Genomic DNA, 16,452 nt, shown 5'->3' with positions numbered 1-16,452 from the left:
ATGTTTGTAGGCAAAACTGGGAATTCTCAGATGGCAAGCGGATTCTATTTGCTGGAGTTGAGAGACTCCATAGTTCTAGCAGCCGAAATGTTTGTAAGCAAAACTGGGAATTCTCAGATGGCAAGCGGATTCTATTTGCTGGAGTTGAGAGACTCCATAGTTCTAGGAGCCGAAATGTTTGTAAGCAAAACTGGGAATTCTCAGATGGCAAGCGGATTCTATTTGCTGGAGTTGAGAGACTCCATAGTTCTAGCAGCCGAAATGTTTGTAGGCAAAACTGGGAATTCTCAGATGGTAAGCGGATTCTATTTGCTGGAGTTGAGAGACTAAATTGTGAAGTTAACGGAATCTCTAAAGGATCTGCTATGGTTCCCCGGGCTACAATTTGTCCTGGTTGTGAATAAAGCCTTTCGCGATAAATTCGACTGGCGTGACTTAGCAGAATTCTATTCTGGTGTTTGTTCTTTGATGTAGCTCTTTTGAGCTTGAAGTTAATGTTGGTTTATGGTCATTTGTCTTATCTCATATTGCACGCGTAAGTAGCTTAATTTACCTCCTGCATTTTCCAAACAAAACTTCGATCGCAATTTCAATTTTCTACCAATATTTACCTAAACGATATAAAACGACTCACAAAGCAAGTCAAAAGCAATTAAACTTATTCCAACTTTTTCCATAATCAAACATCGTTTACGTTTATCCTCCAAAAATATTTTAATCAAAATCTTCGTATAGAACAGTTAGAATTATAATGTCTTCCGACGGTATCTCACTTAACTGTTATCGTTTTGTAGTACTACCTTTTATACTAGAATTATTTTTATTTATTTACTGTACCAAATGGATTTACATATTTGAGTTTAATATATATTTTTTATCATTTATTCATCAAAATACATATTTATTATTTTTTAAATATAGTAGATAAAAAGTAAAAATAATTTAAAATGGATATATAAAATTGGTGGCCATTGATATCGTGCGCATTGTTTTTGCACTTATTAATGTTGAAATATCAAGAAATAAATAATATAAAAATTTAATTTAAAATTTACGCATTACATGTGCAGTGTTCATCTAGTGATTTTCGCACATCCCAATTCTTTACATCGTTTTTGGTACTCAAAAATTGTTGATGAACCAAATAACTAAATAGATAGGCGCAACGGTCATTGCTCTAACAAATACTTCATCGGCCGGTATTAGGACAGCTTACATTCTAACGAGGTATTGCTACAGATTACTGGGATGTCTAACGAAACCAATCCCGACCTGATTGGATGGTAGCCCATTCCAGGATGGGTATTTGGGAATGGAACTGTGAAACACCGTTCCGCAAACCATTCTGGATTTCAACCATTTTGGATCCATTCTGGATGGAATGATTGGGCTTATAGATTTGATTTCACCCGTTTTGTAAATGTAAAGAGAAATTTAATAAGGACCAGAGACTTAGCTATCGTATTTTGAAATTGATTGTGTTACGGGAGGATTTTTAATGCATAACTGAAAATAAAAGAAAACTGTCTCTGAGATTTTTTTCATTTATTTCGTGTAATACATAAGTGTGTAAGTGTAATCTTTGACTCGCTTTTAAGCAGGCTTCCATTCATCTTCTTTCGAAACTCTCAATCAACAAGGTATGTCGGAATATTATGTATCCATTCATATTCAATAGATATTTATTACACTACTATTTCCTACATTCCTTTTGATGATTATTCAGCGGTATCGAACTGTAATCGACCTACTTTTAATGCTTGCTTTGAACGATCAAAGAGCTAAGGCAAATAAAAGCCTTTTTAGTAACAAAAAATAGTTATATTAGTACTGCTTATTTTTGCCTCAAATGAAAATGTATGTAACATTTGAAAATTATAGCCTGCTGTAATACGTACATATTAATACAATACCTATTTTATTTTTTGAAAAAAAAAAAAACGTGAGATCTAAACCTTTTCGTCTGTCTACGAGGATTGTATTGTATTAAAATTTTATAATGTGTAACCTTGCAAGTCCATTTTTTTTAACAGACAATCTTTATAGCAAAACTTGGTACACTGTCCAAGCTCTTAATGTCTATATCATATTTGCAACCTAACATAAAACTGAACGAGATTAGAATTATACATATATGCCAAAGGTGATGCTTGTTGAAAGGTGGTATTTCCAGGCACACTTACGTAATACATACTGCACTGCAAACGCCATTTCAATCTTTTCCAAAACATTTGTATTACATACACGAAATGCACCAGTATTGCAGTGTCCCCTAGGGAAATATGCTGAGTAGCTTTAGCTGTAAACTGTAAACTGAAGTGGCTAGAACGATCCTGAAATGCAAGTTTTTAACTTTTATAGTTAATTATATCCATGCCTCATCTACTTAAACGTATAAGTGATGAAATATTTTGAAAATTTGGACAAAACGCTTATCTTGACTATTAATTTTCTGTCACAAAGCACTAACCAATTAATCAGACGCTGTAATTAATGTTACATTTACTATCTATTTTTTGCCTTTCCTCTTACATTGAACAGATCACGAATACGAAAAAATTTTCACTTTCAAATATTTATCTACTTTTTGTCTACTTGCAGTGACTATTGCAACCCATGCCAAAAATATAATTTTAATGTAATGGAAAAAAACTTCTAGGTACTCAAAAACCAATCTTCCACGAAGTCACCGCGATTTCGTCCCGCGAAACTTAATCATGCAATATAAACCTCCAGGTATGTGACCCACATAGATCCTTATCATTATACCAAACCCATAGAGAATTAAACCAACCGGAGACGCCACTGCCGTACCTTCCCTCGGCCCAAGTGCACCGACAACATAAAGTCAGTTTTCTTTAAAAAACTGTTTACCATGAATATTCCTATATTCATATAACCTTCAATTTTCAAAGTTAACAATTTTTTAAAGAAAAACGGACGTTTATGTTGTTGGTGAACTTGGGGCTTACTCGTTAGGTACAGGCGTGCGTCAAGCTAATGTTTGTATTTAACCATTTTGGTGTGTGCATGCGTAACGATGTGAACAAAACTACATGACAGATACTTAGTTCACTATTATTTGCATTGCCTTGCGCTTTAAATTCGCAGACTTTCTCGCGAACAGTTTTGTGCTCATGGCAATTCCGGCAATTAAATGACCTAAGCCCTTACCCTCGCGAATACGTCAGGTAAGTATGCGTGTACGACTCACCTGTACTAATGGAATGTGCTCTAATAAACCGCTGCAAATTAATTTATTGTGTTTATATTCCCCGTTCGTACTGGGTTAGCCCCGGGCGGGGAGCGTTTATCCTTGTTTATTGGTATGCGTGGTGTTGTCTGTGAAGGTATTAAAATGTTAAACTATTATGTTTTATGTCGATTGAAAGTGTTAGCACTGCATAACATTGTGAAACATTTCATTTAACAGTTCCTAGAATGAGTGAAAGATTTGACGTTGCTTAGGTTTTTACCGTAATTGACGTGAATTAAACCGTAAGTAAATAAGTAAAAACGGGGCAGTGAAGATTAAATCCATTTCGATCGACTTAATGCCCAGCATTCGTTTGATCGTATCGATCGCAACTTACCCATGATCACCTCAATAGTCTTCACAGACAGAAGAATTCGAAATTCGAATGTGACACTGACCTCCCCATTCAGAGACATTTAACGGTTACTTAAGTCATTCATTAGTGAAGGATTTGTATGACATTCCGTCACTAAGGAGTGACTTAAGTAATCATTAACCGTCTTACCACAAAAACTTTTAAACGTCAGTTTAAGCCTTGTCTAAAAAAATGACAAATTATGACGTTGACATAAATATGGTTCATTTTGCAGCCACAATTTTTTTAGACAAGTGTAAAACAGGCGTTTAAGTTTTTGTAGTAAGGCCATAAATGTCTCTGAGTGGGGAGGTAAGACTTAAGCATACTTAATTTATTATATATATTGTCAGCAACATCACATACCACTGCAATAAGTAGATAATTGCCCGTCACACTTACCACAATGTACCGCGCAGGCCTGTGGTCCCGTTTGTTCCAGATTATTGCGGCTTTGTAATTACTATAATTCATATTAATTTATTAAACATTTTAATTTATTTCAAAATAATATAATGAAAAAGTAACTATGTGATAATAAATAAATTTCATTTCTAGAAAGTAGTGATACAATAATGTAGGAAAAAATTTGCTTTGCGATCTGATTGAGCCTATCTTGTAAATTAAACACTAACCACTTTATTTTAAAATGTGGTTTAAAAAAGTACAGGCTTTAGAACTCGGTAGGTTAATAGCATTAACTTTGTTCGACAGGATGGTTTATACCTAGTGCTAAAGCCGGTACTTTTTTAGGACCACGTTTTATAATAAGGTGTTTAGTGTTACGATCTAAGGTCTAAGGTTTTAAATAGTTACTATTTAAAACTAACTAAACTAACTAAAATAGTAACTATTTAAAACCTTAGATCTCGAATCTTTGCCACAGACCTATCGCGCCAAGCGTTGCTTAACCTCATGAACAAAAAAACCTTTCCAATGATCAATAAAGCATTTAATTCATTTCAAAAGCATCACACAGCCAAGAAAATGTTCAACATTCTAGCACGTTCCATTTATAAGTGGGGAATGTAAGATGCGTTTGAGTAGGGGCGCATCAAGATTTCACAAAGTCAAACTTAATGTATTGGAAGAACATTTGAGACGACACGCGTACCGTATGTGAGTGAGGCACTATAAGGAGTTTTGCACAGCCATAAATCAAAGAAACTCTTTGATAGTGTGTTATGCATTTACAGTTTAAATTCCATCGTTGTTATATAAATAAAATATAAAATACTAATACATTTATACCATTTCAGATGAAAAATGCTTGTAAACACAGTTATTTTTTTCTCAATGGTAAATATTATTTCATAATTGGGATTAATGTCGAGCAACTCCCATAAAATCTGTTTTTGTCTAGATTAAAGTTATAGACTTGACGAACTACAAACAATTATTCATGGAACTATAAACACTGTTTTCAACTGTTATTTGATAACAAAACTACACTTAGATATCTTTGTATTTAGCACAAAATAACAGAACTATTTCTAGGTATTAATTGAGATAACGCAGTGCCTAGATTTCTAGAATTAACACTCGAAGACTAGAATTGCCGGATCAAATACGAGCTCACCTTCCAGCCTGTAATTAAGGTGTCTACGCCATGTTCTAGCTAGACTGAAATCCAGCCCTGTTATTGCCTAAAATTACTCTGTGGAAGATAAATGATCTTTATCTCGAAAACCCAAAACTTAGGCAGGTATAGATACTCATTTTATGAATAAAAAAATGATTGTATTACTACTTAAGTAGCTGAACTGAGATAAGAGAATGACGTATTTCATAAAAAAATCATGGCTATTTATAGACTTCTTTATGAATAAATCACATTTATGAAAAAATACTGCGGGATTTTTTATGCAACTCGGAATTTAGTTTCTGCCCACTCATATTTTGCATAAACTATTTTTGGACCAAAAAATACACAAAATAAAATATTTCGACGCTCACATCAAGGGTGATCCGAAATACCTGTATAGAATGAACACTTTTTAAATAAATACATCGTTCTACAAATAACCCACGCCCACTACAAAAATATCGGGAAATATGTATTTATTTTATACTAAAAAAATACTTGCTAATAAGTAAGTATACTCTATAAGTATGTAAGTACAATTAATACGATAATTGGTACCTACCATCTATTAGAAACCTAATCTAAACAGTATCCATTGAATTTGCTGCTAAAGCTTATTATTATTTAAGTTAATAGTAGAGGAACTCACACTGTATACTATGTAATAGTACTTTTCTTCATACAGGACGGACGTTATAACTCTCAATATTTATTCAACCATCAGAACCCTTTGACAGACTTTATTTCAAACAAATTAATAAGCAAACACCAAACACAAGCATCATATTAATTGCGCAATTTTTTTTTAATGTTAAACTGCAGCTCAAAAATCGTTTGTTACTAAACTAAGTTTGATAAAAAAACCACGAGTTTGCAAATGAACTCGATTCATGTTTGAGTAAAAGTTTCTGAACGAAAATCTCGTTGCTACGTGTTTTAACATGACAAAGGGTAGGGCTGGCAGCTTTGCGTGTCTCGTAAATTCTTCAGCTTCCTTCACAGATACCGTCCTTTGATTTGATGCTGTAAATTCCTTCGCGAAGGTAGAGCGGTTGCTACGTGAATGTAGGCACGAGATTTTTGTGGTATCATAATTTTAAAAGCCTTTACAAAAATAGCAGTCTCAATTTTAAATATCCCCTTTTAGCCAAAAAGTTTATTTGAGTTATGAAAACGGTATCGTTGTTTATGTTAAGGCTCAAACAATCAACAGGCCAAAATATTTAAAGTTAAAAGTTAAATAAAATATTTTCGATTAACTTCGATATTGGCTTGACCTGCCAAAATTGATTTGTTTGATAAAAATAGAAACATTTGTATTCCAAACACAATTTTCGTTCAGACATAATTTCGATGATATTTTCGAAGTGACAAATGTTACATTAACAGGCATCTGACCTTTTGGCCACTGACTTTGGCCCATTTCAGCTAAGTTAATTTTAAATTTGTAACAAACGAATTTCAGCGATAGACAGGCGTCAAGTCAAATTCACAAGAAATTCCAATTTCCTCAAATCGAAATATCGAAAACTAAAAATGTGAGTGAAATACTGAAGGCTAGTGACCTACCCCTGGCACAGTTACCCAAATCTGAATTTAAATAGTTGGCGATGAAAAATGTTCGTCGACAATTTCGAATAAATTTTCAGCTTTTCAACTGAAAAATTTTGCAAGTTTTATTTACGTAACAATATGTGCAAATGGTGTTGTGTGTTTTCGTCCATATTTCATGTTTCATGAAATGTTTTGTGTCGTGTTTTTTGGTGCGAGAATACAATGTTGGGTCACAAAAAATGTGCGTTGTCAAAAGTGCGCTGATTAAAAAACAATATAACATCTTGTTCTACAGAATGTATTAGGTTATTTTTCTGTTTTAAGTTCTGCTGTTAAGTTTTAGGTTATATACACTCATGTCAAACTCTTTTCAAGCCTGTTAACTTTAATTTCAAATACTTTAATGAAATATTAATCTCGTTACCTACTTAAATATTTTCAACCACAAAGTTCCATTTTATTCGCACCTACTACGATATTATGACGATGTATCATTTTTACAAAATGAACAAGAAAAATCATAACCAAGTTATGAAACAAGATATAATCTTAGAATGTCTTGACACGTTTCGAGAAAACACAGACATGACACGACGGTGTTTACAATCTCATTTTCCTCGCACAACATGATACCTTGTCATACAAAACTTAATAAGCTAGCTCACAGGTGACCTGAAAAAAACTACGTAGGAATATGAGATGTTTTGATTCAATCAAGATTTTTTTGACAGTAATCTATATTTTATTTGGGTAAGCACTTAAGTGAGGGTAAGCAATCTTGATAGGACTATAAAACAAATAAACGATGAAAATGATTCAACTGATTAAGTTATTGTCGTAATTAAATATTTAAATTGATTTTTAGCTACATTTTATTTTTAAACTATTTTTTTTTTCATAATCATGACTTCATTGTTTATCTCTAGTTAAGTGCCTACTTAAATATACTTCATTTGGTATAATATGGAGATGTTCTTGGAAAAAAAAAATGTTTTTTTTTTATTGGAAAATCCCTGTACCGTCACAATATTATTGCAGTATTTTTTACCCGACACGTTCCTATTACGGTCATAGTTATAGCAAATCGTAGCAGAATCCTTTTACAAAGTTACGCATAACGGTGCTACGGTGCTATGATGCTACGGTGCTACGACGCTACGATGCTACGAATATTACCTACAACACGTGTAGTGGGGATCATTTTTGTATCCTGGTACCTAGATATGACGTAAAATCTTACAATAGACTAGTTTACACGTATATGGACTTAAATATTTAAAATTTTACTTTCTCTACATAGGGGTAGTACATAAAGGGGTACACAAGGGAGTATATGTATAGAGAGAGCACATAAGGGAGTATACAAAAAAGAAATATATGACGTCACTAGTTAATTAGTGTTTGGGGACGCCTACGTTGCCCGTCATGGTAGATCCGCCTTTGTATCAGAATACCTAATACCAAAAAACCGGCCAGGCGCGAGTCGGACTCACGCAAGAAGGGTTCCGTACAATTATTTATAAAACGGACAAAAAATCACGTTTGTTGTATGGGAGCCCCCAAAATATTTATTTAATTCTAGTTTTCAGTATTTGTTGTTGTTGTTATAACGGCAACCAAAATACATCATCTGTGAAAATTTCAGCTCTCTTACTATCACGGTTCATGAGATACAGCCTGGTGACAGACGGACGGACAGAGGAGCGAAAACAATAGGGTGCCGTTTTACCCTTTGGGTACGGAACCCTAAAAATAATAACAAAACCTAAGCCTAAAGTAAAACTTGACCCCAAAAATGTTTCTAAAAGCCAGAACTAACACATGGCACTGTGAAGTGTATTTCTAAGCTGCGTTTATATGAAGCTAGCTCTGTGACGTCATCGGTAAACATTGAACGAGCAGTTTCCATTACGAGTAGCTACTAGTATTATTAGTGCGGTTCAGTTAATTAATTATGTATCGCTAGCTTTTGCTTGCGGTTTCACTTGGCTGAGGGAACTACTTCTTGTACCGCGATGAAAAGTTGTGGTATGGCCGAAGTTGTGGCGAGAACGAAGAAAACTCGCTTTCGCATTCATAATACTTTTAAGGTATACCTATATATATTAAAGAAATAATGTTTAAGATTATCGTAAGCATATTTTATGTAACTGGACAAAAATAATAAAATAAATAAGTGACTTTACATAGTAATGCAAGCTAATTGCATTATTGTCTATTATATTAATAAGAAAATATTAAGGTATTATCTATGGGCCATGATAATAAAGTTTAAATAAATAAATAAAATTATAGCTATAGTTATTGGCACGAATCTTGAGCTCTGACCTACATCTGCGCAGAAGTGATTTATTAGCAAAGAACCAATCCCGAGTGACGGCTATGACGCGATGCACTGCGGGCCAATCAGTGCTTTAGCCCGCCCCCGCGCCTCACTTCATACCACAAAAGGGATCCAATAAATTACTTCTGCGCAAGTGAAGGTCAGAGCTCAAGATTCGTGCCGATAACTATACGAGTACACTCGAAGCAAAAATATTTTACGGTAACCGTTTTAATACTTTTCTGCATTAACAAAAGTTTTTGTCATAGAGGTGGTAGAAATGTACCTTTTTCCCTACATTGGCCTCAGCTCTGAAGGGTTAACAAAGGTCAACTCACAACAACTTTTATAAACATCCACATTATTATCTCGGACATTCTCATAGCATACTTAATACTTAGCTAATTATGTAAATAGGTACTTATGGGTACAAAGGTAATAACAGACAGGATGTTTCCCCATTATGTTACCCTATTGTGGAAATGTGGGACCTTTTCAAAAGGTCTTCGGATATGGGAGTTATCTGGCCTTTTACATGGGAAGGTATATCTGGTGGAATATTGATTTAATGGTGAAAATGCTTACCTTTTGATATAAGAGGAAAGCTGTGATACCCAGGCTGGGTACAGCAATGAGAAAAGATTACAAAAAATATTGATGACAAGCAATTTTTTCTACAACATTTGAAGTTTATTTTTTAATTTATTTATTTAATTCGGGGTTTTTATCCACATGGATATATCAACCCCATCGTACTCTCTAGCTAGATTCTATTGACATAACACGCTATAATTAATTTAAAAGAGAATAGTTTCTTTCACAAACACCCTTTCCTGTAAAAACACAAAAAAGATACATCCTTTATTTATGTTGTGAGAATCTTAATTTACTTAAAACTTTCAAATAATAAACTCGATTATGGTTGGTTAATCTGAGAGACCTCAAAATTCTGATTAATAAGCCTGGTTAACGAATCTTATTCTATTACAATTTGTTAACAACCGACAAGGACTGGTTTTATGACTAAATTCTCGGAAATCGTTTTCCTTCATTCTTAGAAATGTGAATATACGAAGTAACTTTTTGTTTCGTCCATAACCCTGTATAATTGATTGGAACAAGACCACTGGTTCGGATAATAGATATGTCTCGCCTTTTGTTGTCGACTTTGTACAATTTAATTGAATCAAGATAATGGTCGAGTGAATCTGAATAGATGATGTTTTAGTAGGAGATCCAGGTGCCATCAGACATCAGTTATTTTCTCACTAATAAAACGTTTGCCAGGAGATAAAGTAGATTCGAAAATTGGGAGTTTGCTTAGTCGCTAGTTTGTACGTACCCACGAACGAAGTTTCAGTTGAACTCGTAAAATGCTGGCTTCTGCCAGCGTCAAACGTGTCCTGTGGAAACTACTTCGCACACACCGATCCTTTTCTCGATAAAAAGGTTATCTAATACTAGATTTTTTTATTATTTTACTATTAGTACCTGAGCTGAGTATGTCGTCAAGTTATTCCTGGCTCATTCTGGCGAATATCTCATCAATTTATTGCTTCAAATAAACTCTGTATATTTTAGGGCTGAACTTTTATATAATTTGTAGTGTCTAGCGGCTCTGGGCTCTTGGTTCATATCGCGTGTTTGTTGGAACACAATGAGAATTGTTAGACGCGAATATTGCTCACTCTTTCAATTTTCACTTACAGCTTTTGAGTTGGATGTCAACGGCCTTTCAATTGAGTTCAACGACCAATAAGTTGAATTAACTGTATGTTTCTCTTAACACACAACATAATATCTGGACGCCAATGCCATATGCATTAACTGCGACCAGACCTATGTACAACAAAGGGCTATCAAAACATTTTACTTTTTAATGGGTTTCTTGACATAAGTGCAACCAAGCAAACAAACTTTTCAGCTTTTTACTATTAGGTAACACGAAACGTATATTATGGTAGTACCTATATGTAGATAAAGATAGAATAGAATCTATGAATACCATAACAGAGAAAATTAGCTTCCTAGTGTATTTCATATTTGCACGCAACGTGAGCGCTTCTCGCAAAATTTCCTTCACGTAACCAGTTATACTTAACATAACACTTCACATATGACCTTTAGCTTCCCCGATTTCCACGTAAAATCCTAAACAGATTCGGTATCTTATTATAATAATCACCCTTGGTACCCTGTCCCGTCCATTCGACCCTTGTCAATATCAGACAACAATATTGACTATCAATATGTCCACCTTAGGGTCCAACGGGGAAAGGTAACGTCAAAAGTTTATGCAGTCATATTTAGTTGACGTTGAAGGTTTAAGGTCTACTTGAATAATATTACAAGTGAATTTCTTGAATATTTTCATATTTTATATAAATATCAGATGATACTTGAACATATCTTAACGTATATTAACCTATATATTAGTACATATTTTTTGTTATTATATTTATTCTTGAACACATCAATTACATTTTTAAATATTAAATATAAAAATAAAAAACATTTAAAAATATAAAATATAGTTTGCCACCGATATCGAGCACAGGGTCCAAGGTACCGGTGGTTAGGGTCCCAGAGACAGAAGCCTCCTCACAATACGCGCCGTATCAAGGAGTACTGCCTTCTGAATCAGTCCCTTGATCCAGCCGCCTAACGAGAGCCTCCTGAGGTATTGGTCGAGGCTCTTGGCTATTAGGTAGTACATATTAATATTACAATAGTATACGCATATGTGATTGTACCTTTTAAATAAGAGAACTGAAAAATAATGTTGAATAACATTTTTTATTTAAAGGTTTTCATATGCATACCGAGGATACTACTTCCTGCATATGGGTAAAAATATACCTGTATGGTACTTAATAAGCTAGATTACTGCTAACTTTCTGGAAGCCGACCCCAACATAGTTGGGAAAAGGCTCGGGTGATGATGATTACTGCTAATTTTCATCACCATCCATCCAGTAATATTTAGCGTGAGAGAGTTACACAAACATACACACTTATTAAAACATAATTTCCATCTTTGTTCTATATTTACAGATAGTTAAACTACAATTCAGAAAATTAATAACTATCATAATAAACGACCTGTCAATAAACTAAACCCTTAAATAATAATCTATAATCATTAGCTCCGTCACGTTTACCCGACCGCGGGACGTGGGCGCGCGTCTCATGCCAATATCATATAGCACTGCACTTGACGTCACACACCTAATGACCCGGTACTTAAACTATACCTACACTACCGACCACGAATATTGGGTCACACTGATATTTCGCAAAGAGGGAAAGCAAAGCGGAAACTCACTTTTGACTTAAGTATATGGAGCTTTTAAAGTTCATTACGTCCATTACGACTAGCTGTTTGCCGCAGTTCCGCCCACGCCCTAAAGGAACTGCCTCCCGCAGTCGGATAGAAAGAAGCCTTACCTTTCTCAGGTTTCAAACTGCCTGTATATCCGCCTGTATATTAACTTTCATTTTAATTGCTGTTGCAGCAGAGTTGCTTTCACATTTAAAATATTAGTACCAACAGATACGAAATCATCTCCTGACTACAGCTATTATAAGCTTAATACAAAGACCCTGTCAATAAACTAAACCCTTAAATGATAATCTATAATCATTAGCTTGGTCACGGTTGGCCGACCGCGGGACGTGGGCGCGCGTCTCATGCCAATATCATATAGCACTGCACTTGACGTCACCCACCTAATGATCCGGTACTTAAACTATGCGTACACTACTGGCCGGTAATATTGGGTCAGACGTATCAGTGTATTTCGCACAAAGCTACAAGCAAACCGATAAGTTTAAAATCACGTTTTATTTAACATATTTATTTAGGGCTTTTAAAGATTATTTAAATCCTATTAAGTATAGTAATTAATACATCTACCTAATGACCCGGTACTTAAACTATACGTGCACTACCGACCAACAATATTGGGTCAGACTGTATTTTGCACAGCTACAAGCAAAGCGGTTAGTTTCTCTTCCACTTAAAGAAATTATTTTATCATGTCATGTACGATGGGGTTGAACCCCGAATTCAATACCTAAATACATAGAAAAAAGAAATAAGTTTAAATCACTTTTTGACATATTTATTTGAGCTTTTAAAGATTATTTATGACCTAATGTAATATATATGTATCTACCTAGATCTGTCTGCATCTCGAGGGTATTGCCTCCTGTAGTCGGATAAAAAGTGTTCTAGTACATTGTTTTTTCTGCAGTTGCTTTGGCATTTATAATATTAGTGAGGATACAAAGTCATCTTCTAACTGGAGATTATTCTCTTTATTTACTATTTTTTATTTGCAAAGTTTTCATATATTTTAAATTGGAGACACAAAATCAAATAACCACCGCAAATAAGCGAAACGAGACGAGTTATTTCATTCAATTTACAAAAGGTTTACGCAGACAGAAAATAATTACATTTTCTAATTGCATTCCGGAGGCGGTCTGTGTACGGATGCCAAGACAACAACTCGAGCCTCACTGAAAAAGGGGCATTCAGTATCGCTTTGCACAGTAAAAACACATACTGTTTTTTTTGTTAATTTAAAATTTTGGGGTCAGATTTTTGCAAACATATCAAAATTGACCCATTTTACAAGACATTTATAGATAAAGTTTATAAACTTACTAGCTTCCTCAAGCGGTTTTATTTGCGTTCCGTGGGATCTAATCTGATCACCCGGTTATAAAGCTTACGTTACCTAAAACCCTCATTGACATATTGGCTATCTAACTTTGAAAGATTAATTGACAAACTTGATACAAGCAACTTTCCTACCTCTGAGGTTGTGCCAACTGTTCTACAATAGGAAATATTTATCGTTATAGTGGGTTCATAATTCAGGTCACATACAGCATACAGTAAACAAAAACAACAAAATTTTAATAACCCAGTAAAATCGATAAACAGTATATTATGAACGCACGGAAAGCTATAAATAACTTTGACAACTCTTCGTTGCTGTCGCCCAGATTGGACCATCAATCAATTTGTTTCATTGTTATTAATAGTTTAACATATTGACTTTATGAATGACTAGCTGTTCCCAGCGGTTTCACCCTCGGGTGAACTACTTTCCGCATCGAGATAAAAAGTAGCCTAAGTCTTTTTTCGGTATTCATAATATCCATCTGTAAATAATCTTTATTTAAATCTGCCACAATAATCAAACAAACAGTAATAATGTGCAAAGTAATTAGTCAAATGCATGCTTGTATTTTTAAATGAAAACCCACATACATGATTAACTCGATTATTTATCACCCATTATAATTACAATCACAATATTTGTGTAATAATTATTGCATACAATTTATATTTCCATTTTATGTTTACAATTTAATAGCTGGTTTAGCCTTTCAGTGATGGATTTGTAAACAAGAAAATCAAACTCTGCCCTTTATAGACCACTTACTTTAACCATTTTTTTGGAAGAAACAGTAATGTTATTCTTATAACCTTTAAACGCTTGCCATAAAGGATTCTGACCTTCGGAATACAAAGAAGGTTTATTAACTTTGCAGCCTTTCAAACAAAATATGTTTTACAATTCGTTTCAATCAAAGAACTTGCTGTGAGTAATCCAATTAGCTATTGTCTTAACAATTGAGTAGATATTAATTGAGTGATCGTCTGTGATTATATGTCGACTCAAAAGAAAGCAAATAATACCTATATATTTTTTGGCACACAGAAGTCAAGCCCGAGAAAGGACGCGTTTCTTTTTACCCGGTTGCGAAAAGTGGGGCTACCAAAACGTGTGCGAAATTACGGGGACAGCTATTTTTTATTTATCTATTTATTATACCTACATATCACAATAAATTTTAACAAAGGAGAAAATAACATTTCAAATTAAGAACTCCTCTACATTTTTTTTCAATTGTTTCCAACGTCGAAAGCTATGCAAAGAAACCAATTACGGTAAGCTAAGTCGTATTCTAGACAATTTGTAGTAATAACTGCTGACAGTTTAGCGTTATTTTTAATTCGATCGCCGTCTTGTTTCTTCAATGTTTTTCTTTATTTTAAATGTCATCTTAAGTACTTTTCCGTTCCAGCTTTAGAAATTGCTAGCATTTTTTTATTAAGTTTTTTCTTCTTTGAAACCTTTATAGTTTCTCTGGATGCAGAAATTAACATCCACCGTCTTCTTGTAATTTTTTTATTTATTTACTATCTTTAATTTTTTGCATTTTTTCTCCATAAGAGTTCTAAACACATGAACGATTTACAAAGCCGATGATGTCTAAATAATTCATATATTTTTTTCAATTTACACCTACAAACTTTCTCAGTTTATCTGCACTGAAGTGTAGCTCATACGCTACGCAGCGTCATAGAAAATCGTTCTAACTTACTTAATAGGGCAATGAGCGCAGTTAATGGCGTAGAAAACCGCTCGTACTTACTTGAATTAAATTTGTTCGCCGCAGGAAAGCGAGGAGGGCAATTAATCAGAACCTGCCCCGATTATACCGGATTTATGTATTTTATCCATTATCCGTCAAACGTCAATGTCGGTTAACATATTGTTACAAGACTCCGCTGTAATATGTAAATGTTAACGATGTAAGTTTTTGTTTAGGCTTCCTTCGTTAGAAGGGTTAAAGGTTAGGTTGTGAGTAAGTGGTTTTACTTGGTTTACAGAACACTAGGTAGGTGTTCACTACAGCTTACCTGTTTACTCTCAATTAGTAAGTAGGTAACTAAAATAAATGATAACGCATGTTAAGATATTCCGGAACAAAATTTTTCAATATTATCTATTGATTTTAGGCTAGATTAGAGCCACTTAAAACTGAGTACAGCTTTTTTCAAAACAGTATGAAATTCTATATGTAACATCTTTATTAGGTACGTCGTTCTTCATCGTCGTCAGCTCATGAAAGAATCGTGACCACCAAAAACGTTAGTACGTAGCTTCACAACTTACAAGAGAATATGTTTGATTAGTGCTAAAGTCCTGTTATCCTTTTTCCCCAGATAACTCCTCAGTCTCCGAGATGGCGGGGAGCCATAGAGAAGCGTATCGAGGAGGAGCGGCGCCTCACCATAGAGGCGGTGAGCACCGGAGCGCGAGTCGACCCTGGAAAGTTTTGGGACTTGTCCGGGACATTTCTGTTCACTGTCTATGTTATGACGGCTTTAGGTAACTGATACTTCATAACAAATTACTATCACCCAGCTTTTAATTAACGTCAAGCAGAGCTTCATCTCTCGTGCTCGTCTCTTTTACAATTATGTTGGGGTCGTCTTCCAGTCTAACCGTATGCAGTACTTACCAGTGTTCTACAAGGAGCAACTGCCTATCTGACCTTCTCAACTCAGCTAC

At 34.5% G+C, this 16,452-nt stretch overlaps 1 protein-coding gene across 1 annotated transcript in view; it reads left to right on the top strand.

The window, feature by feature from the left end:
- LOC124636033 overlaps positions 1-16,452 on the top strand; it is a 23,375-nt gene continuing 6,923 nt past the window's right edge. Inside the window, exons 1-2 of the mRNA XM_047171989.1 lie at positions 1-294; positions 16,104-16,269. Of these exons, the coding sequence (XP_047027945.1) occupies positions 1-294; positions 16,104-16,269 (460 nt within the window). The remainder of the gene's footprint in view (positions 295-16,103; positions 16,270-16,452) is intronic.

Source organism: Helicoverpa zea, chromosome 13 (genome assembly GCF_022581195.2).
Source record: "Helicoverpa zea isolate HzStark_Cry1AcR chromosome 13, ilHelZeax1.1, whole genome shotgun sequence".
In the NCBI taxonomy this organism is placed as follows: Eukaryota; Metazoa; Arthropoda; class Insecta; order Lepidoptera; family Noctuidae; genus Helicoverpa; species Helicoverpa zea.
The sequence above is the reverse complement of the archived record's forward strand: the minus strand, read 5'-3'. Positions and strand labels throughout refer to the sequence as shown.